The following is a 23,379-nucleotide window of genomic DNA, read 5'->3' as shown; positions in this document are numbered from 1 at the left end:
AGTGAATTCTTAGCGACAGTGATTTATATTGACGAATCATTTTGAGTCTGCAAGGGGCTGCCGACTGATTTAAGGCCAAGTCTGCCTCAGTGGAGAATAAAAGCCTGGATTAAAAGGTTCAGGGGAGCAAATGAGAAGAGGGCGGCTCAGCAATGATAGAAACAGTCTGTGAAATCTACGTCAACACAGGCTTTGACTTTGTCTCTTTTGTGTTGTGACTACATCTTATCAAAAAGTGCCCAGAGCAGTGTCAAGTCCAGATACTCTTAAATGTTGGCAAAGCATTTTAAAATTGATGATCGACTAACTGAACAACACTGGTTGACCATAAAGTCAAAAAACATGAAGTGATGTAGTAAAATCAACTGATTTGTTTTATACCAGTTTACTATTCATTATCTTTATTTTTACCTCCACCGAGGACCCTTATGTTTTCACCCGTGCTTGTTTATTTGTCAGCAGAATCACGCAAAAAGAACTGAACCGAACTTGTCGGACTGATGGGACATGGGCCAGGGAAGAATTTGAAATCAAATTAAATTTTGGGTCAGATCCGGATCATTTACTATGAATTAGTTTTTTTTTTCCCCTCTGAAGTCTGGTGCATGTTATTTGGCCATGGCCTTGCTCTTCCAGTTATATTGTATATCTTGTTTTCTCTCTCACACTCATATCAGCTGATCCTATTGTTGGAGAGGGAGAGCACCGCAAGCTTCACATATCTGTGTGTTGTTTTACATGTTGTCGTTTCTCATGTCTTAACATCGTATTCTGTGAACGCAGCCTGTGAACACAGTTGTATCATGTCGTTATGTGGCTCTGAATGAGAAAATAACCCTGGTAGAGCTGAAACAATTAGTCAATGAGTCAATTAGTGGACTGACAGAAAATCATTCACTAATAATTGTGATTATCAGTTGCTTGTTTAGATTATTTATGATTTAAAAATGTCACAAACATTTGCCATGTCCAGCCTCACAAACATAAGGATTTGCTGCTTTTCTCTCTTTTACATCTTTGGGTTTTGAACAAACCATTTGAATACCCCATAACAATAATCACTCAATAGATAATGGGAATAATCATTCAGTAGTTGCAGCCCTAACTCCTAGCGATGTCTCAGGGTTTATTTTAGCTTGAGTTTGGAGGAAGCCTGAGTTATGCAATTTGAAAGACACGTGCATTTACAAGGTAGTGAGAGTCTAAAGATGCAATCTAGTTGTATTATGGGAAATGTAGGCTTCCCTGTTGTTGGACCTTGACGCATGCAAAAATCTGAGCCTCTTCTGCAACAATCCTGACTGTTTCGTTGACGTAGTCCTCCAACTTTGTGGATGTTCAACACTAATTTGAGAGAACTATTTGATTTAATCGCAAAAAAAAAGTCTCAAATATTGAATTTCAGACAGAATGTGGTGACACAAACAGCCTTGAAGCTTCTTCTTGTACTTCTTAGTTAGATTTGAGAAGACAGGTTTCAAAGATATGACTGTTGTGTTTCTACATGGAACTATGTGAAGCCCTTGGAACCTTCTTGGAAAAAGAACTATATCAGAAAAGATAATTAGATAAGGAGATCTGACGATGATGCTATAGTCAGGGTTCTGCAGGTTTTATTTTCAGTTTGTAACAATGAGTGCTTCAGATGGGTCAAAAAAAAAAAAAAAATCAGATATCTGGTGGTTCTCATGTCCAGTCATGTCTAATCTTCTCACCTGTTCGTACTTCTCCAGCTCTGTGTGGTAGATCTGTCTGATCTGGGACAGCTTGGCTCTGTAGTCGGAGTGCTCCGCAGAGTTGTCTGCCCCTGCTCCTCCCGAGGCCGCCGCTGCAGCCGCCGCCGCCGCAGAGCCTCCACCTTTCTCTGGACCAGATACGCCCTCTGCCAGCAGCATGTTGTCCAGCCGCATGAGCTGGGGATCCGGGGGCTCCTCCTCCTGCGCGCCGCGGATACTCAGCACTGCAATGACAGGAGAAGGTCAGAGGTCAGTCATAAAGGTCACACCTACAGTGGCGTGATGCACCGTAACAAGCTGTCAGCTGCGGAGCCTGACTACACAGCTGACACCCGCACGTCCACCAGCTCGTTGTGAGTGATGCAGTATGTTGTAACAAAGAGAGAGCGAGGTGTGAAGACAAGTCATCTGCTTCAATAAAGGAGACAGCGAAATTAAACTAACAGCGATTAGTTTACCCCTTGCTAAATGACTTTAAACATCACTTTTACTTTTGCTGTTATCTTTGATATTCAAACGCCCTGAAGCCAGTGTTTTGAGAGACTTTCAGACCCGTGGTTTGGTTTGGAAAATTCTTCAGTTTCCACAACTCCCTCCGTAAACCCAGTTTGACACTTTTCAAGAAATGAATGTTAGCATCAGAAGTGCTGCGTCTGTGCTGGATGAATGTGTTGCAGGACTCTACAGGCTGGTGAGGACTGCAGGTTTGATGATGATGGTGAGTGGAATAGATGCAAGAAACTCCCCTCCCCCATCATTACAAACATTTTACCTTTGCCCAGATGTGTTTTCCTTCTGGAAGTCTATCTGTAATTTCCTGTCTATAACACTGGGCTCAGTAATCACAGACAAATAATAACTTTGATAATCAAATTTTCGTTAAAGCCTTTTTTCAAGGCAAAATTCCCACCATTTCCCAGTTCCAGCTTCTTGATTGTAAGGATGTCCTGCCTTTGTCTGGTTTATGTCTTCGTAAATTGAATATCTTTGGGTTTCAGATTCATGGTCAGACCAAAGAATCTGATGACTCCACCATGGGTTTTAGGTAGAATGGATATTTTTCACTATTTTCTGACATTTTATACACCAAGCGATTCATCATTTAATTGAGAAATGAATCAGCAGAGTAAGTGATAATTAAAATAATCATTAGTTGCAGATTAAATGAGTGATTTTCATCTTGAAAAGATAAGGTATTTAGCGATGACAAGGTAGAGAAATTTCTATTTGTTATCTCTCACTTGTCTTCTCTTAGTGCTGCTGGGATCACTCCTATAATTAATTTCTTTGTCTCCTATTTTCCCTCATTTCCATCTCCTTCAGTATTTTTTAATGCTGGTATTGCTTTTAATTATTTATTCTTTATGGTACTCTTTCAGCTGCAGGGGTTGTAATCTTCGAGGCTCTTTTGGTTGATATAAGTTTGGGTGTTGTATGTGACTGTGTATGTGACTGATGTGATTTGATCTGGTGAAAGAATATAACATGCCATGTGATATCTTTGCAAGGTTAAGTGTTGCACAGTACAGTAAATGGTAATCCCGCAACAACAGTAATCTGGATGGGTACCTCTGCCTTCCACTAGAGGTCTCCCTTGCCATTCTTTAGGAGATTCAAGTCCCACCTTCCATTTTCTGAGGTGAAAACAGACTCTGACTCTTCCTCCTCCATCTGAGAACCATCCATTTCAATATAAAACACCTTCTCCTGTGTGGAGTGTGGTGCTGCTCGGATCCAAATTGATCCCAGAGTGGACATCGAAAGTGCATTGATGGCAGTTGGCATTATCGTTACAGGGCTTCGGTCACAGTGCTAACAGGAGCTGTGACTCTGTGACTTTACGCCCCGCGTGTGTCAATAGCCATTTAAAACGTTACCACTTGTCATTTGTCTCGTTGTCATTGAATGAGAAGGGACAGGCAGGGAGCACTTCATTAATTCAGAGACAATGGGAGTGCTTGGTGCATTAACCCCAGACTGCTGTTCGGGTTGGTAAGCCTGGGCAGGGGGTCACTGGGATGAGAATAAGGCCTGCTGTACTAGCAGAGGAAGAGGAGGGGGCTCCCTCAGTCAACCCCCCCCCCTCGCCTTTAAGTGGACTGGAAATGCAAATATGGCAACTGTTGGCGAGTGGAAGAGGTCAGAGGTTCAGGCCACAGGCTCAGCAGGAGGTAGATTGAGTGTGGGAGGAGTGTTGGAGGACGAGGACGAGGAGGGTGGAGGGGGGTGGGCGTCTCTTGGGATGGCAGGACTGTACAAACATCCTGTCTCGTTACCCAGACTCCTTCATCACTCCTGTAATGTATAGACGGGCTTGGAGGGGGAAAATCTCGGATGGCTTCACACCCGCCTTACCTTCACACCGCTGCGTTATGACCCGATCAAACCTGCTCCATCAGAAACTCTAAACCCGCCTGTCCACTTTAGTTAACGTACATCAGCAGAGGCCCCCACTGATTCCCCCGGCTCCTGAACACTCACTAGTGTGGAGTGTGGAGTTTTTTTTTTCTATAGTTACCACCTCATAAATACCAGACTAAAGTGAGTGTTAAAATGAGTGCAAACCACAATATCCCATGGAGGAAAATGGGCAGCACTTTCTGGAAGTAATTTTCAGCGGGAAAACAACTCATGGCAGAACATACTTAAAGAAGAAGAAAGGAAACTGACAATTTTGACGCAATAACAATAAGAACAATAAGGAGCTACATTAAGTATTAAAGAGTGGGTTGAAAACCGGTTATCCAAAAGATCCAGAAAATGTCTCTTTTCAAATGTGGCTTTCTTAATTTGGCCTATTGTGTTGTACAGCTCACCTGACCCCTTCCTCAAATACAAGAGAAAGAAGAGAAAAGTACAAGCCCAATTCAAAGAGTGCCAGAGCAAAAATGTAAGGGAGGAAGCTCTTGAAGTTTCTAGCAAAAATCCGAGGCCGGATTTCTTCTTGAACCCATAAAAAGTCTAGACTGTCAAATGAAAATGGAACATAAAAATTCCCTGTGTCCACAAAAATGATTTGAATCACGTCTGCCAAGTTCCAGCTTAACATTCATGAAGTGTTTATTTTACTTGGCTTGGAAGCACCTCCAACATCAGTCTTATAAGAGCGGCTGTTTCAGAGAAGGTCATTTCTTAGGAGATCTCTTGTAAGGGGAAAGAGGAAAAACACTAGTGGGCTGATTTTTTTCATAGAAAGATGGAATAGGAAAGGTCATCGACAAATGAGAAGCAAATGACTACATTCCACAGAGCAGGCAGGGTATTCTAAATAATATACTCAAAGTAAAGAGGTAAATGTGTCTTAAACTGTCAATTAACAGAAACTCGACGACATGATCCCCAGGCCTTGCTTGTTGACATGTGTATACTGTGGCTAATCAGCCACATATCACATCCTCTCTTCATGCGCAGCCCAGATCCCAGCTCCATTCTTGCTGCTGATCCAGCTGTCTTGGAGAGCATCTGTCAGGAGGGACCCAGGAAGGAACAATGCATTACGCCATGTTGGCTGTGTACTGTCATCCCTCATTGACAGCACACTGTCACACTTACACAGTGTCCTCTGAGCTGGGAACAAGCGAAGTGGCTGCTCCTTATAATATCAGCTCTTCCTGCCACCTCTTATCATGCGATCTGATGGGAACTTGCTCTGATGAGTGGGGTTAATGTGGTTTCTGTGAGGAAGGATGCGACGGTGTTCATTTTTAATTTAAGTGACTAATCAGCGTGATCCCTATAACAATGACAGACGTGATGGTTACAGTCTCTTCTCTTGCAGTGGTTCTGTTTCCCCCACAAAGAGAAACCGCAGACCTGCAGTGTTCGGGAGTGATGGAGGCAAATGATGATTTATTTATTCCATCCTGAACCTAAAGCACATAATTAAAACCATGGAGGGATTATCTCAAACAAATAAAATTAATAAAGAAAAGAAAGGGATAATGTGCCTCCATAAAATTGGCTTTGCTGTGGGTCATAATTACACGACTCAGTGAGGGCCACTTTATTGGCTAATGGCAGCCTAATTGATTCATCCTAATGTTTTTCGAGCCTTGGGTCTGCTGGGCACTCCCTGTCCAACAGTGCTAGTGAACTTACTTAGCCACCCGCAGACAAACATTGAAGGTTCTCCCAGGGATAAACAATTATCTGTGAATGTGTGTGTGTGATTTGGACCCCCCCCCTCCCCCTCCCCCTCGGTGAACACACGTTTTCTGTATGTCTCTAATGGATGCCATTTTCCTCTTGGAGGCGTTTCAAAGATGGCTTGTTGTCAGACGGTGCCTTATTCCTCCCTGCTGTTGTTGACAAGCAATTCTCACAAGGAGGCGAGCACCGGGCTTTATTGCTTCACTTTATTTTTGTGCATTAATATGAATAAAAATACATTGGCTTTGGCTGGTGATGGATTCAGTAATAACACCGAATGTATGATTGTTGTATAATGTTGGAGGACAGCCTTCATGCGTCATCTGCATGTGTTTACAGTGTGAATGCACCTCTGCGAGGATGGACCGGGTCAGGATTGGGTGTGCGCTGGTCAGCCGTTTCACTGCTCTGCATACGCACAAGAGAGACAAAATGTCACCGACTGAGAAGACGAGAAAAGTAAACTGGGATGGAAGAACATGACATTTATTTAACCCCGCAACATCTGGCCTTTTGCAAATCAAATCGATATTTAATACAAGCCCAGGGCAATTGGCTTTTGGAGAGGTGGATGTTTAACTGTCTGGTCGTTTATCCAGACAATATTTATTTCATTTCCACGCAGCTGAGGGAAAAAGCTTTTGCTCTTTGAGGATAAGCTCGGAATATCATGCTCGGAGATGATTTACGTCCCTATTTGGGGGAGAGCAGCTTGCCCCCCCCCCCTCGTTGCTTGTTTTCCGAAAGCACATGTGTAACATTCGCTCTTCCCCATATATTAGTCATTCCAGAGGATTGGCTTGTGGCCTCGTATGAAGATGGGTGTGGGTATTAAAATATTAAACAGAGATAGATCGTGATACATCAGAGATCGAGGTGAGTGTTAATTGAAGAAAGACGAGAGAATAAACTCTTCTCTGTGAAGGGGACTGAACCGTGGCAAAACAAAAATGGGTTGGCGGCCTAGGGCTGGCACCATAACTAGCTTCTTTGGAGAAGTGTGGAAGGACAGTCCGTTACAAACTGTCATACTTGTTTATTTATTTGTTTATTTGTTTATTCAATGGATCCCCATTTGCTGATGCCATGCCAGTCAGCTAAACGTCCTGGGGTCCATAGTGACATGCAATACATGAATCATTAAATATCATCTTGCCATACATGACAGGAGTTCATAAATGTGACAAATATTAAAATTGACAGCAAATACAAGCAAGAACCAGGTCTAAAAATACACTTTTGAGTCAGTGACAATATTTGGGATTGTATCAAAAGCTTGTCAGGGGATTAATATTTCTTCCAGGACACTGCTTGCATCTTCAAAATGATCCAGTTTTTTCATGGCATAACAATATCAGACTCAAAGAGTTGCAGCACACCATGCTCTGCAGTCCAGATATCTTATCCTATCAGATTAACGGAGGCAAATGGCAGGCTGTCAAAAACCATTACCATATGTAATCCCCTTCTAGATTTCGAAGGCATGTCAACAGGGACTGTTGGCATGGCAGCTTGTCATGGTGATCGGGTGAATGGGGGAAGCCTGATGTTTAATTAATGATGTTGGGCCGTTCTGTCACAGTTAGCGAGATGGACAGTCAAATATAAAGGCCTCTGACAGAGATTGGGTGCCTTAGTTCAAACTGGCGGACACCTTCGGAGGCCCTCCATTCTGCACCCAGACGCTGAAATGTGATCCGCAGTGTTACATCACGGGGAGCAACGCAGGGAGGGTCGGCCAAAAGTGACACACGATGCTGGTCAGGTGACAGCATGTCGAGGCAGATCAACACCCGCCTGGCTTGACATTTGTAAGAGCACTTTGATTAGAAAGGTGAAGGGCAAGTGAAAACTGGGGATGTTTTCACATCAGTTTTTTGTCCTGTAATTGAACATCCCCCACAATAATAATCCAGCTCATGCACAGCTTATCAAAACCTTTGCTGTGTGAAGTAGATCCTTCATAATAGAAAAATCTACTGGAGCACAGGAAGTGAGGCTGCCTGTGTTTGCAGCAGCAGGTAAAGTGGTTTGTTTGGGTGAAAGAGGAGAAGAGATAAGTTGTTAGCATAACCACCAACAACCACAATGGCTAGAGACAATGAAATAAGTTCCCATTGAGGCTGACACTTCGGATTTGAAATTCAGACGTACGAAATACGTAATGCTCGGTTTGAATTCAAACTTCACAACGTACAGGCAAGGCTACTGTTGTCTTTGCTAACGTGAAATGGAGAAAACTAGCAAGCTGTGCCGAACAGATAAACGTCACATCAAAAAAACTGGTTCGAATTTGTTCAAACGTTTTTTTGTTTTTTTGAATCCACTGCACTTGTAACAGTGAGGCTCATCATCACCTAAAAAAAAAAAAAAAAATCAGGAAAAAGTTGGAACCCACACACAAACTTTAAAGCTCTGTGCAAAGAAACATTAGCATGATTTAGGCATTATCCATGTGCTTTAATAATATTTTTTCATATCAAAGATGATGTGGCATATTACTGTTCTTAAATTATACCTCTCATTTAATGTGATATCTCTCATCTGGGGCCATACATAATTTGGTTCTTAACCATCAGCTGTTCTAGGTGATACAGTTCAGTGTTGAGTCAGTAGAAATGCCAGGAACAAGGAACCTTTATTTTTTTTTACTTGTGCAAATAATTGTTCATTTTAGACATGTAATATATTTGTGAATAACCTAACAGTAAAATCTTGTATCGCCAGATCAGAAAGGATTCCTGTGTATTGAAAAATTGCATGAGATATTTAAACTATTGCTGAATAATGTATTTTGGAGCTAGCAAATAAAATCTGCATATTATTATTGCTATCATTATTATTATGAAATTCATTAATTTTATCAATGATATTCAGCGTGTGGTCATACCTTTCACAAAATAGAAGCATGATGTAATCTTGCCTTGAATAATCAGTCCTTCCTTAAAATCAGACCCGTGTGTCTGGTGAAAGCCAAATGCTTTTGCATAATTAACCCTTTCTGGTCAGGTTGTGGTTGGCCTGTCTGCTTGAATTTACAGTGACAGCACTGGCCCTATTTGTTTGCATTGGTGCTTCAGTGGGCGCACTTCATTGTGACTTCAGCAGTTAATAAATCACAGTACAAGCCCCCTCTCTCGATGCAAGCCAGTGCTACGGTGGTCCTGTCACAAGGCAGGCACCAGAGCCGAAGCGACAGCTACATGCTAATTCAACATTGGCATAATTCATTATACAGTCGCAAGTGTACTGGAATGGAAAGAGAACCAACATACACCAGGAGGAAGACGACAGGCTTCAAACTGTTAAATCCTGCTCCCTTTAAGTCCCCTCTGTTTGCCTTTGCAAGGACTCAAGTCTTTAAACTCCTGCTGGTAATATAAAATTATACCTGACTTATTAGATATGCACATAAAGAGCTTTGGGATGTGTAAAGAATAAAAATATTCTACTTTCAAAGAATAGACACAAAATCATGTGATTCATTTAAAGGGAAAAAGGTTAACAGACAATATGGAAGAGGTTAATGGACAATGAAGACAATTAAGAAACAACTGAGCTCCTTAACAGTGTTGTTAAAAAGAAGTCTGCCTTTTTATGAAATATGGTAATCTATACAGCCACTTCCGTTTAGTCATGCGAAAGCCAATGTAAAATGACATATCAAAAGGTAGAACGGGAGCTTTTTCACTAAAGGGGAAATTAACAAAAAGATAAAGAGTCAATTAAAGCGATAAGGCCTCTTGCTCTTCAGAAGGTGAAAAGCAAAGGGAGTGGAGCTGACAGCCTTCACTTTAAAGTGCTTTGCTGCCTTCTCATCCTCTATGTGGCCGCCGGTTCAGAAGAGAAAGAAGCAGCAGAGTCTTTGTCCTGATCACACACACACTCCACTCCTCTACAGATATCACTAATGAAGGTAATTAGAATTTGGTCGACCAAAGGCCTTTGGCCTTTCCTTACAACGACGTAGTCTTTGATACACTGGATTTACACTTCGTACTGGAATTTACATGAAAAAGTGCACCCGCAGCCCGTGGCGTCCATTTCTGCCTCGTTCTATTCGTGTCTATGGAGCCGTAAAGATTGCAAACTGTTTTTCATCAAATGTTTCAATATTATTGCTTGCGCTAGACTCAACCCATACTTTGGTAAATGACCCCCTTTAAAATCCACACATCGCCTTCTGCCAACCCCTGATCACAGGTGGCACATGTCAACAAGCTCTGAAAGAGTGATTTTCATTTCATCCAGTATCCCACAAGAATAACAAAGAATCTATGTATGAATCTATCAATGTGCCTAAAAATAGGTTATTTCGTGTGGCAGAAATGTTTTTCTGGAGCGTAAAAATTTATTCATGGTCTTGTAATTGGTAGTTTGTTAAAAAAAATCTTAACTCAAGGTCTGTTTCCTAGCTTTTGCTTGGGGCTTTCAACCGTATCTCATGTTCTTCCTCAGCTTCTATCCACTGATAAAGGCTGTGTGGAAAAAGCTAGTAAGTGGACCCTCATTGGTTTCTTGTCTTGTTAATCATCTCGAGACACCTCACATTGATCTCGTTGATCAGTCAGACTGAGTTTAAACATCCAGCGAAATCCAGGATATATCTGCAGGAGGATCCATGAATGTCAAATTGTACAGTTATAACTGTTGCAATCCGTTGCTGGATGATAATGCAATATCAACAGGAAAAGTTGTCTTAACGTTTTCTTTTAAACTGCTTTGCTATGCCACAGGCCTTCTGCTCTGGCTATGGACAAACCAAGCTAAGAGCCGCTCCACAGCCCGTTTTCTTAATCCAGTATTAGTACAGTAATGTTCTACCAGGAACATGTTCCACCACAGATACATTACACTGTTCCACTAGCTGTTATGCAGCTGCTCTTCAACCCAACCATCATGAAAAGTTTGGTGCAGGTTATTGCCCATGTAAATTAGAAAATCGGCTCAACATGCACAGACTAAAAGTATTTCTCAGGAAGTCACAGGAAACTTGTTCCGTTTTTCTTTCTGATTCAAAATACCTGAACGTGCTGTATCAATAACAAAAGACATCGCTGTAAAACTGCATGTGATTACATGTAGTATAATGCAAAACAGCACAGCAAAACATCTTTAGCCATCATTTAAAGTTGGGTTGGCTTCATTCCACTGTGCAACTTCTCTGCCCACATAGAAGATGGGTAGCAGTTAAAGAGCATCCAGACAAGTGTCCTGTGTGTCCCACATGAGATAGCGAGCATCCAGCAGCATACACCAGACTGGGGCCATCCATGGCCTCAGGCGGTGTGTTGACTGGCCCTGCCATGTCATTAACAGTCGCCTTGATCTGCTCTACCTTATTAAAGCCATTCCTTCAGGAGAGCAGACGAGCATGTCACAGTGTGAAACCAGGCCAAGGAGGGAAGGTGACCACACTGCCACCCTCAGCTTGTGCAGGGGGCAGGGGGGGATACGAGCGCAGCGCAGCGGCTTTGTTGTCAGCCTCATCCCGGACCCCCTGATGTCCCTGTGATTCCCTTGTCAGTTTGTGTTAATGGAACTCACAGTGGTTATGCTCCTTCACATTCTTATCTCCTGTAGCAGGACAGTCGCACAGCCCAGCAGTGTCTGTTTAGCCTCGGCTGACCAGGAGACAACTGCTGTGTTGAATATTGACAGTGTCTCTCCTGTTAGCGAGGAACATGTTCAGGATGACTCCTCCTGAATTTGGGGAAAAGCTGAGGCCCAACCGATCTACACATATGTTCAGTACAAATTGGCCTTGTGCTATTTGAACAGTATTAACTGATGCATAGACTTATTAGAAGTTAACTTCCTCTGACTGGTTTGCTCATGAGTAAAAAAGCTACAGCACAAACCCACAGAAACATCCGACTGGGAAGCCTGGTGGTTTCTAGCTCCCTCCCATATCTCCGACTACACACACTTGTGTGGCATTTTTCACAGAGCGCAGCTCACCTACTGCCAACCAGTTTATGTAAAAGTGATTAACAGTAATTAATCCTTAATCACCATGATTAGCCAAGTCGCAGTAAATTAAGCCACATCTGGAGCAGCTGAGGGCTCGTGAATGGCAGCAGGCATGCTGAGTGTGAACGCCACTGTTTACCGAGATCTACCGGAAACAGCTGAAAGCAAACAGCACAAGGCTCATTTCAAAAGCTCAGTTTGGGCCTTGTGCTGTTCAGATATAGTCACCCTTCTGGAGCACAAAAACCCTTTCAGAGTTGTTTAAAATAAAGTCAAATTCAAGCCTCCATGTTGTTATTCTTGTCCAGTTATTGTTGATAATCATTTTTGTAACTACTCACACTGTAATTACATCTATTGTACAACACAAAGAGTCGCACACAGAGACAAACATGTTGTAACAAACAGATTACAGGTTGACTGATACTGGCTTTTCATGGCTGATACTGATATTTGACAGTGTGAGAAACTGATAACATATATCGGACAATATCACATAAACAAAAGGACACTGTATATTAGCTTTCCAATGAATTGTGACACAGATATGTAACGGCTGGGACAATATTAGAGCTGAAACCATGAATCATTCAATCAATTAAAACCTGCAGTGTGGAACTTTTGTCTCCCCCTTCTGGCAGTGAGAGTAATTACACAAACTCACCTCTCCAACGATTAAAAGCCACACCGACGGCAAGCTGTGTTTGTCCTTGCCTTCCTTCACTTTCTTTTTCTTTTTAGACTCTAATCCTTCCTCTGAACGTCGAGTTTTATTTTGTTCTTTTTTATCTGGAGCATCACAAACTTTTCTTGGATGCCTCCTAGCTTTTTCTGCCATAAGCTCCGCCTCTGTCTCTGTGGCCTTTAGCTCTGGCAAACCAATCATTGCTGGTTGACATAGAACACATCGCTGCCAGTGCTCCAGCGTGCGGGGAAGTCGCCACAGACACCAGATTTAAAACTCTGGTAAACTGTGAAATACTTTACAGATTTCTACAGATTCATCTGGTGCTGATTGGGCTTAATCAGCCCTGTGTGAACTCGTTTGACAAGAGCCATGTAAAAGTCCCGCACTCCAGCTTTAATCAAAATAAAATTAACTGGCAACAATTTTGATAGTTGATATAACCACACATCGTCTGGTTCCAGCATCTGCTTCGTTTTAAATCATATCCTTAAGGATACTTTGATTTTGAAGAATCTGATAATTACATATTCATCCACAGTTATTTTATTTCATAAACACATGGCATAAAATAACATTTTTGATAAGGATTTTTTTGTTTTGATTGTGACCAAGATACAAACTGGGCAGGACATTTTCCACCTCTGTCAGCTCTCTGGTGCAATGTGATGGTGACACACCACAAGCATTTCTGTAATGCAAATTTCTTGTTATTTATCAGCCAACATAAATGCTGATGCAGATGTGATAATCTGTAATGATCTAATATCAACCACTATAATGGCTTTGTCCATTTATGGGACAGCTTTAAAACGGATGATCTGCTTTAGGTGTTATTACATATCACAAAAATACAGTGTCATAATTCACAGGAATGCATGACGATCACTTCATATAAAATTCATCTAAACAACATATTTCATATAAGACATTCAGTATTTCCTTGCTGTTGTATGACAGATAATTTAACATATAACATTATTTCCTATATGTTGTATATGTGCTTAAGTGTAACAAACTGTTGTCGTAAAAATTTCACCACAGAAAACATTTACTACTTTACCTAAATCTGTGGTAACCAAAACAACCGTCAGAGAAACCCAGGACCTGACCTTCAACATCTACAGTGAACAGACACCAGAGCAGACCCCCCCCCCCCCCCTCCACATCCATACACTGACACACACACACAGTCCCAGCTCCCTGTGTGCACCCGCACTGCATTGTTGATTGGCTGCGTTGCCTCAAGATGTCTCGGTACATAGCAGCAGTGGCGGCGGCAGCGCCCCCCCCCCCTCCCCTCTGTAGCGTTTTCCTGCCAGATAAATGATGCAGGAGAACTGGTTGTGTGCCGGGGAACTGGTTTCATCACAGCGGGTGTGCTGTGTCTCTTAGCCCAATGTTTCTCTTGTGCCCCCCTGGAGAGTTTTCTCCCTGCGCCCCAGTCTCTCCTTGTTACACAGCTCCAGATTAATTACACACTTTAATGAGCTGAATTATTAATGGGGCTCTTACTTGGCAGTTTAAGGAAATGCAGAGGAGAAGACAGCGTTGAGCATCGGGAATCGGGGCTCTCATTAAAACATCAGACAACGCCTTTGGGAGCGGTGTTATTTAGCCGGAGAAATAATAGGATTTGGTATTTTACATATCAGGAACAGTGGAGCTGCTTGAGTATGAATCCACAGCGAGAGATAGAGAGTAGAGCCCTGCACAGGCTTGTGCACAACATTATGTCATTATGATTGCAGGCCTAAGAAAAATGAAAGGCCATCTAATGCAGCCACTAGAAAAGGTTTCCGTTCTGATTGTTCAGCACAGATGGGAGCAGTATTATATGAAATGATGTGGACTAAAGCTGCAGTCAAATGAATGAAAAGAAAAGCAATTTCTAGGTGAATATGTCTCATTCCCTTCTCCTTCAAAAGGAGTAACAGTTTTTTTTTTTTTTATCTCGCACAACTGTAACACTTACAGCACAGTGGATGTTAATCAGAATCAGGAATATGGGAAATTGCCATTATGAAAGCTGGAAAAAAGCTGAAAGGAAAATGAGATTATTCACATAATATAACCCTCGCTGATAAGAGAAAATCCCACAGTGAAGAGACAGGAAATGAAACCAGGAAACAAGTTCCAGAGTTGTTCCTGCGTGACTAAATTTGTATTTCTGCTGTAGCAAAATTTAATCTCCTCCTAATGTCTGTGTGTGATGTGTACATGAACGTCTGTGATGTGTTCAGTAAGAATGTTACGATGTTGGGAACATGTCCGACACTGTGAGGCTTTGTTAAAGCTCACATATATGATCTGACAGAGCTGTAAAAGAACAGAAAAAAAGGCCACTTGTTCTCTAAAAACACTTTAATGTGTCGGAGAACAGAACTCGCTCCTCTGTTTTTTTATTTTTTTATTTTTGACAAAGCATCTTCATCAAGAAGCTGCTCACATTTCCAGAGTGATGATTGTGTTTATCAGACAGGTTTTGCTGTGATGGCTGCTGCACTAACACGAGCTACATGTCTTGAGAGCACCAAACGGCTTTCACACTCGCTCGTGGAATCCACAGTGGGATCCCAGGGGATCTCTCTCTCTATTTGTGTACAAGCTGCTGCCAGTGCTGACTGTTCCTGGTGTTTGGGAGGAAACAATAACAGGCTCATTGCACAGTCAGATTATATTACAGCCTGACGCTCTGCACGCCGAGGACACTGAATGGATTTTGGCTTTATTGCCATATTTTGGAAGACACTTGAGGAAAACTGATGACACAGCGCCTGACAAATAAGATTGAAATCTGCCTGATGATTTAGCCCCTGCACCTCAGCGATACGGCACATTAGCACAAGTCCCTGATTAGTAATCACTGTGAAGAGTAATCAGATGACCTAGAATGGCCCAGTGGCCATGCAGGCAGGCGTCTGGATGGGACAGTGTCTTTGTGCAGCCCTGCAGCTCCAGACACAAAGCCCTGGGGACGCGGCTAACGCAGCACAGCTAAACACCCCCTTGTAGCCAGGATGAAAAGCCACACACAAGTTTCTGCTCAGGATTTAAAAAATGGCCGAGCAGCTCATTACGTGGGTCCTATTTGGGTCAGGGAGCAGATGCAAAATGTAGGTCAGAAGGAACCCCTGTTGTCAATCAAGAAGGAACAGAGTAAAGGGTGGAGTAATGGAGGAGGATAGAAGGGTGTCTCCCCCAGTGAGAGACTGTGCCTGCTGCTCTTCACAGCCTGTCCCCAAGGACAGAGGGTATCAAATCATCCGCAGAGGAGAGCGGTGGTGCTAAGCTTCAATGAGGAAACTTAATTAGAATCATGCTTGTGAGGTTAATTTGAGCTAACTGACGCGAGTGAAAAAAGCATTAAAATTTTTTTCTTAAGCAGGACTGATCCAACATCAAGCTCTGTTTTCAGTCTCGGATCTCTGGACCATATATCACCACTACGCCTACGAAGCCGCTTCCTATCTATCGCCTATCCGGCATGGTGTGCAGTTGGATGATGAGGCCAGTCTGACCTACATGCTGCAGACCTCCAGAGAGTCCAGAAACCCCCCCCCAGCAGCCTGAAAGGGAGTAAACTGCACACGTCAAGTCATCCTGAAGCAAGATCTTCACATTTCCATGCCTGAATTCCTTTAAGATGACTTGTATTTCTTTTTTTCCTTTTAAGTGCTGATACGTTGAAGTGCATCATCTTTTCTTACTCTTGCACTTTTGGCCAATTCAAGCTCCTCTCTGAAAATCTCTGCCACAACAGCAGCAGCAGCAACAGCCTCTCCAACTCTGTAGCACTTCATTTCACCTCACACTGAGCTTAGATGCAGCGCTAACTGCCTAGAGGTTGACACTTGTCTGAATAATGTTATGCTAATGCTCTAGTCTACCTGTATTTACCCCTAAGTGCAGGAAGCAATCTGTTGATTGCGAGAAAGCAATTTTCCTGAAAGAGGGGGAGAGTGGGCTGCGAGAAAGACTGAATGAGAGGGTAACAAGAGATCTTCTTTAAGCTGCGGCAAAAGCAATTTACAGAGGACGACAATTTTCTCTGGCTGTGAAAGGAGCGCTCTCTCTAATTGTGCCTACGCAGAGCCATCAAGATGGGGATACAGAAAATAGAAGATCAGGCCTGCACGTATCCCAGAGCAACTTAGAGGTATAAGCAGGAAAACAGCTATAAAACCTTCCTTTTATTTAGTCAGGTATATATTTTTGAAAGTAAATTGAGATGCCCATTCAAAAAAACAGCTCATGTAAACACAGCAACAGCTTGGCTACATTGTGTTTTTCTAGCTCAGGCTAATTACCTTTAGGTTCTACATTATATATAACAAACTACAACCAAACATGGTGACATGTATAAGAGAGAATGGCCTCCATCTCACTGCTCGTGTTTCTTTTCTCACGCACAGGCATAATGTAACTCCAAATGCTATAAAGATGAATGGAGGCATTGTCCGTTTAATTTGTTTGTTGGTCCTTGTGTTGCCTGAGAAGGCAGATGTAGAAATTAATTGCTCTTTCTGACAAGGAGTGGGTTGTTTGTGTAAATGTGTGTGTGTGTGTGTGTGTGTGTGTGTTTTGGGGAAGGGGGGAGGGGGACAAGGCTTCTAAAAATAAAGCAGCAGAACCATGTGTGTGGTGCCAGATTGGGCTCAGTGCTGTGCTCGTCTCGCTCTGGCTCGACTTCTATCTGCCCGTGTGATAAAGCTGCTAACAGGCCTTTATCGGGGAGCAAGGGGAAATATGCTCCTGCCAGATTAGGCCCCAGACTCTGCCAAGGTTATAAACAGCCTGTTATCTGTGTCCCAAACAGAGTAATCCACGCTCTATCAGCACCCAAACATATGGGCCACACAGAGCAGAGATAGCCTCTGATGGACACTTGGTTTTAATTGCAATGAGAGCCAGTGGAGCCTCGCTGGGGGAGAAAAAGGACATAAAAAAGGTCTGTTATTGTGGACATCTCCCAGCCCCGCTGTAGCTGGCCAACATTCACAAAGACCAACCTCGACCTTTCTGCAATGCTGCACCTGCTCCTTCCTGCGCGCTCAGGCGATATCGTGAATGAGCAGGGCAGCGTCAATTCTACATTTCCAGGAATCTATTAAAGCCCTGCTGGATATTTGTTTCCCACTCAAATTAATATTTTCCCTTTTCATCTGATGTCATTTGGTGTCTTTGTGCATTTCTCTGGCATGCTAAATTAGATCTTGGCAGCAGTTAAGTATGCATTAATGTGATTAGGCACTGATGGGCTATTTTCAGTTCTCAACACAACACGGGCTATTCTTCAGCCGACGCTTCACAAAACATCAGTTCTCAGATGCACTCTGTCTCCCTAATCAATAACAAGCTCAAACTTCCCCGAACACAGACTTAGTAAACAAGAGCCACTCAGACACTCTGTCTTTCAACACAAAACACACACTCCAACACACTCAGTAAAAGTCTGAGTGAAGTGAGGACAGCAGAGAGAAATGATGGAGGGTGAGCTGCGTGTTTCAGCCCTGCTGGAGCTGTGCAGTGCATGTGTCGAAAAGAATGACGCAATAATGAACAATTATATTTATATTTCAGAGTTACAGCCAAGGAATACCTCATGTTTTCATTCAAACTAGTTTTTATTGGACTGTAACTTCAACATCTTTAAACCTGCTTTAATTGATATTTTGGCCGCTAAGGCCGGCACACAGACTTATTATCACCATATAAAGCTGATATGGCTAATGTGGTAAAAACACTTCTCAAACACTTTTCACGTCCACTCTCTCTTGAGGGAAATATCTGTCTCTTTAGCTGCTAAATGCTCCACTATGTCGCTAAATGTGGCAAATGTTTGCTGCTGGAAACAACACTGATAAGAGCAGTGAGCACTGAACCACATTTATTTCCACTTGAATCTTATTTTCACAGTTTTGACCGGACGTTTAGAACTGGGCAAAGAACAAGCAGCCACACAATCAGACAGGTTTTTAAACACACCGTTAACACCTATATTTTGGGTGTGCTAACCCACAGTTGGACTTGGTGTTGCTGTGAGTTCAGTATTATCTGAAGCTGCAAGGATTAGTCAATAAATCAATAAGTCCACTCACAAAAAATGAATCAGAAAGAATTTTGTTAATAGGTTAATCGAAACAAGCAAATTCAAGGCGTCACCTTGGGCTTTAGGGAATTATTTGCCATGTGACAGACCATACAATTAAATGATTGTGAAAACGATCAGCAGTTTATTCCATGATGAAAGTAATTATTAGTAATCGTTGCCAAACACAAAAGTGAGAAGCAAAACTATGACCACCCAATTAGGACTTGGCGATGCAGCCAAACAGTAATGGTGCCACGGTAACGGTATATATCACCACACAGTCATTGTTCTGTAAATCCAGTTGAGAAATGGACTTTTTTTTTTTTTTTTTTTTTTTTAAACATAACATACTGTCCACCCCTTTTAGTAACAGGTTCTTCTCCCCTCTATCTCCTCCTCCATTTTTATGTCACTCTCTTCTTCTGCAGAGGTTAGAAAACCAGCTTAGAGGCGCCTTACTGCCAACCACTGTTACTCACACGTCACGTGAGAACATGGTAAGGAGTCCTGCTGCCCAAATCACATTACTTGGATTTGCTGGATTTGTGAGATCACTGCTAGACTTGGGTCATATCAAAAATGTAATATGTCGTTAATATTATATATCTAGATCACATATCGATCCAGATATATGATATTATTAATTTTTTTTTTTTTGATGGGAGTGGTTTTGCAATGCTGAAAAAAGAAAAGAAAAACAATCTTTCAATATTATGAAAATTATCACAATATGGCAGGAAATATTGCGATATTCGATATATATATTCTGAATATCAGCCTGAGCCGAATCACTGCCTGACATGAATATATAGCAAAAACACTCAAGGATAGGTGCCACGGAGGAAATGGTAATGCCAAATCTCTGCTGGTGGACACATTTCTACTGTTGCACGGTGCTATATACCATCAAATTGCCCAACCTTACACTCAAGTTGTAATAAAGCAGAACTATCCTCTAAAAATCGTACTTGTTCATGACATCTAACTAAATAAAAATACAACGGAAAAATACATTCAGTGGTTATTATTATGACACTCTTTCTTGTATTCCAACATTGCTGCTCAGTTTTGACATTGCAGTGTAAGAAAACTATACTTTCAACACTTCCACTGTGAGGCACGAGCCGTAACGAGCAGCAGCTCCTGCGTTAATGAGGACTGAGGTAAATCTGGGAGAGATTTAGACCCTCTACTACTCTCTGTCTCCTCACATAAGCAGAAGGCTGTTCTTTCTGTTGGCAGAGCTGTGATCTGAATACCTCTGCCTTCATAAAAGATTCAGGCCTTATTGACTCCCTACTTTGGTTTCCCCGCAGAGCCTACCTCCCCGGCTCCTTTTAAATTCTGCTCTCGTGGCTGAGGATGCACACCTGCCTCAGGAAAAAAGTCTCCGGCTTAACAGGGAGCTTTTATAGCCTTCCCTGAACCACGTCTAGATCGTATCATTCTGTGTGCGAGAAATGTACATCTCGGCTCAGAGTATCGTTGAAAGATGACCCTGGAAATAAAAATAAAATCCTGTATGTCTGTTAAAACTGAAATAATAAACATCAACGCCAGCTCTGCACTGCTGTATAGTTAAATTTACTAATCACTCAGCTGTTACTGACTTACAGGGTCAGCTGGGGATTATTGGCAGTATAAAATGCCACATCACATCTGTTATGCTAAATATTGATATATCATGTTCCTTTTATCTCAGCATCTGTTACCTGCTCTTTACTACACATCATTACCGACTGACTGCAGCATTAAAGCCACACAGGCTGAGCTCATCTGTCTCTTATACAATATTTCAAACACAACCTACACAAAAGGGCACAAAGTCTAATAAATTCCTCATTTTATATACTGCCCCCAGATTTCTAAGTCCTGTCCAATAAAGTTTTAAATGTCATGAAGGACCTATAATATAGACAGTATAAACCAGAGCCAAGAAAACCATACACTGCTCTGTCCCTTATCTTTTTATCCAATAAAGTTTTATATCTTTGAATCAACTATAAAATGGTTTGGAAACTGTCAACAAGGGGATAATTGGCTGACTTTATTGTTATGGGGATATGTCCCAATGGGCTCATTTCACTTTTCTGACAGAGAATGAGAGAACTGTATACAAAACAACATAGTCAATAAGTCTGTGCAGTTTCTAATCAAATCATTCACATACATTTAGTTGAATGCGTCTTTAAGTGAAAAGGCAAGGAAAAATCAGACATGATCCATAATGACACGATACCCTCTGATTGTGTAAAAAAAAGAGTAAATAACACCCAAAAGAAATGTTGTATTCAAACAGCACAGCGTTTTCTTGACCTCTACAAGCAGCACTGACCTTCTGCCGTGGATTTCCGAGTTGCGACAAACTGGTCAAACAAACAAAAGCAGACCAGCATCTCCAAGGCGCAGCATTTCACACTTGGGTAGAGGCAGAGGACAGGCCTTTAATGACACACAGTCCAGTCACCTAGAATGAACACGCAGCGCTGGAAATAGACCGGAAACTCTGCCTCCACGCGGGCCAGAAACCTGGTGATGCCTGCCTGCCTGCCTGCCTGCCAAACAAATCCTGCCACTGCAGAGAGAGACAAACCCCCCCCCCCAACTACGTCTCAATCACACAGACCAAACATGATCGAAGCATGTTATTCAATGAGTTATAACACCATCGCAGAGTCAAGTGCACACATGCTGCCGCGCACTTCAGTCAGTTGATGTGCCGTTGTGTGCAGCGACCGACAAAACACTTTCTACACTTTCTGTACAACAAAACCCTCATCAGAGCCGAGAGAATATTTCTGTTGTGGGTGAATTTGTTCCCTCAAATGACGAGGAGGAAGTTGAATTTACAGTTACAATAAATCCAAGGATGCAGTTAGCAATACGCCTGGGAAATTTTGCAATACAAGTCGGAATACCTGTGTTTTTGTTTTTTTTCAATACCTTCCTTTGAGGAATATAAACATGTTTTTTAATGGGTTTTTTTGGGTTTTTTTTTATTTTTTTTTATTTAACAAAAGTTCAACCATTTACAGCTCTGCTCTGAAACAGAACCCTCAAAGAATTCAAGTAACAACAAGGATTTGTCCCTTGAAAAAAAAAGAAGAAAAAAAAAGCCATTAATAAACAACAAAACGCAACACAAAATTAGAAAACTGGAAGGACAAAACATATGCAAAGTATGTAGTAGTAGTATGTCAAATATGCTAACATACTGGGTGCTTTCCCAGCTCCATCCACTAGCAGGCAATGAAAGCAAGTTACAATAAACTGAAACAATACGTTGATTACTGATTAATCAATAGACATGAAAGCCAAAGTCTTAATTGTGAGGGTTTGCTGCTGAATACCTTTGATTTTTGGACTGATGGTCAGACAAAAAGGCCATCACCTTGGAGGGATTGTGGTGGACATTTTTCACTGTTTGTGACATTTTATAAACCAAACGAAATGAAAATAATTGCTAGATGCAAACCTAAAGTACATAGCACATACCACTGAATAACAGTGAGATGTCTCTATAAGTTATAATGGCTGCGCTGTTATATGAATGACTGGATGTTACCCACACAGCTGCGAATACATGAGTGATTGTGGAGCATGAATGAAACAGCTGATGCCAATCAGCTCACACAAGCACAACTTCAGTGCTCTTCTCAAATACAAGCAGTTTTACAAGAACCCTGCAGGAAATAAAATACTTTAAAACAAAAAAAATCAAAGACTATAGAAGGCAAGATATTCAAGGCCAGCTCTTGGTACTCTGCTCTTGGACATGTTTTGGTCAGTATAAAAAAAAAGTATTGAACTTCCCTGCCAAGCCCTCATATACACTTGTTTTTAGGATTTCGATTTGAATCACTACCGCCTTCGACGTTTCTACACATTTAACATGACATATAGGTCACTTCTATGGTATTAATACTGAGCGCTTTTCATATTGATTGTGCTTCTTTGCCAGTGGAAACAACATGGCAGGTTTGCTGCTTGGTGACAGACCATTTCATACATAAAGTAACTCACCTGTGCCTCTGTGCAGACACTCCTAGTATTGAATTCCACCTCCAAAAATGGATTCGCCTCCTCCAGCACTAAATTCCCTGGCTTCCACCAGTCTGCTATGACAAAGGGAGTAAAGGCAAGCAGCACTGGGGTTAAGGCTCCGGTCTCCTAATGAGCTTCTCTGTTCCAGTATGTTGCATAAACCCATTACCTCCCAGCACATTACCTCATTCATTTCTTATATGTGGATAGCTTCCCTCTCCCAAGAGCATGGCATTTCAGACACGGATCGCAGTATACTGTATGCACACATGTCTGTGTGTCTATAATGTTTCTATTTCACACAGCCATTGAATTGACCCTGAGATATCAGGCAAGCACTGAGGAAAAAGAAAGAAGAAACTCTGCTGGCAGGAGATCTATTGTTCAGAGAAAAGAGAGAGAAAAACAGAAAGCGAGGAGGAAAGAAAATGTCTCCCCTCACAGTAGTATTATCTCAGTATGTGGCAACTATTGCAGGGTAGGATGAAAGACGCAGGTGGTAGTGAGCTCCACCATGCCTCAAGCTAATCTGCAGATGCAGTCGAGGATGATGCTGTCCCCAGATTCTCTCGAGTACAGTAAATTCTCACATAAACGCAGGGATTCAAATACTGGGGTTTCAGGCGATAGAGTTCCCCCCATGTAATGGCTCACATAGTAAATTCTGAATAATGAACAATCCCATACCATTTATATCA

The 23,379-nt window shown here is 42.0% G+C and overlaps 1 protein-coding gene across 3 annotated transcripts in view; it reads right to left on the bottom strand.

The window, feature by feature from the left end:
- The window catches only part of LOC111231978 (pre-B-cell leukemia transcription factor 1), a 62,339-nt gene that overhangs the window by 13,242 nt on the left and 25,718 nt on the right, over positions 1-23,379 (bottom strand). For all 3 annotated transcript variants that reach the window (XM_022759288.1, XM_022759289.1, XM_022759290.1), the window contains exon 3: positions 1,716-1,960. In XM_022759288.1, the coding sequence (XP_022615009.1) occupies positions 1,716-1,960 (245 nt within the window). The remainder of the gene's footprint in view (positions 1-1,715; positions 1,961-23,379) is intronic.

Source organism: Seriola dumerili, unplaced genomic scaffold (assembly GCF_002260705.1).
Source record: "Seriola dumerili isolate Sdu_G_001 unplaced genomic scaffold, Sdu_1.0 BDQW01000321.1, whole genome shotgun sequence".
Lineage (NCBI taxonomy): Eukaryota > Metazoa > Chordata > Actinopteri > Carangiformes > Carangidae > Seriola > Seriola dumerili.
Note: the sequence above shows the minus strand (reverse complement) of the source record. Positions and strands in the feature narration are given on the sequence as shown.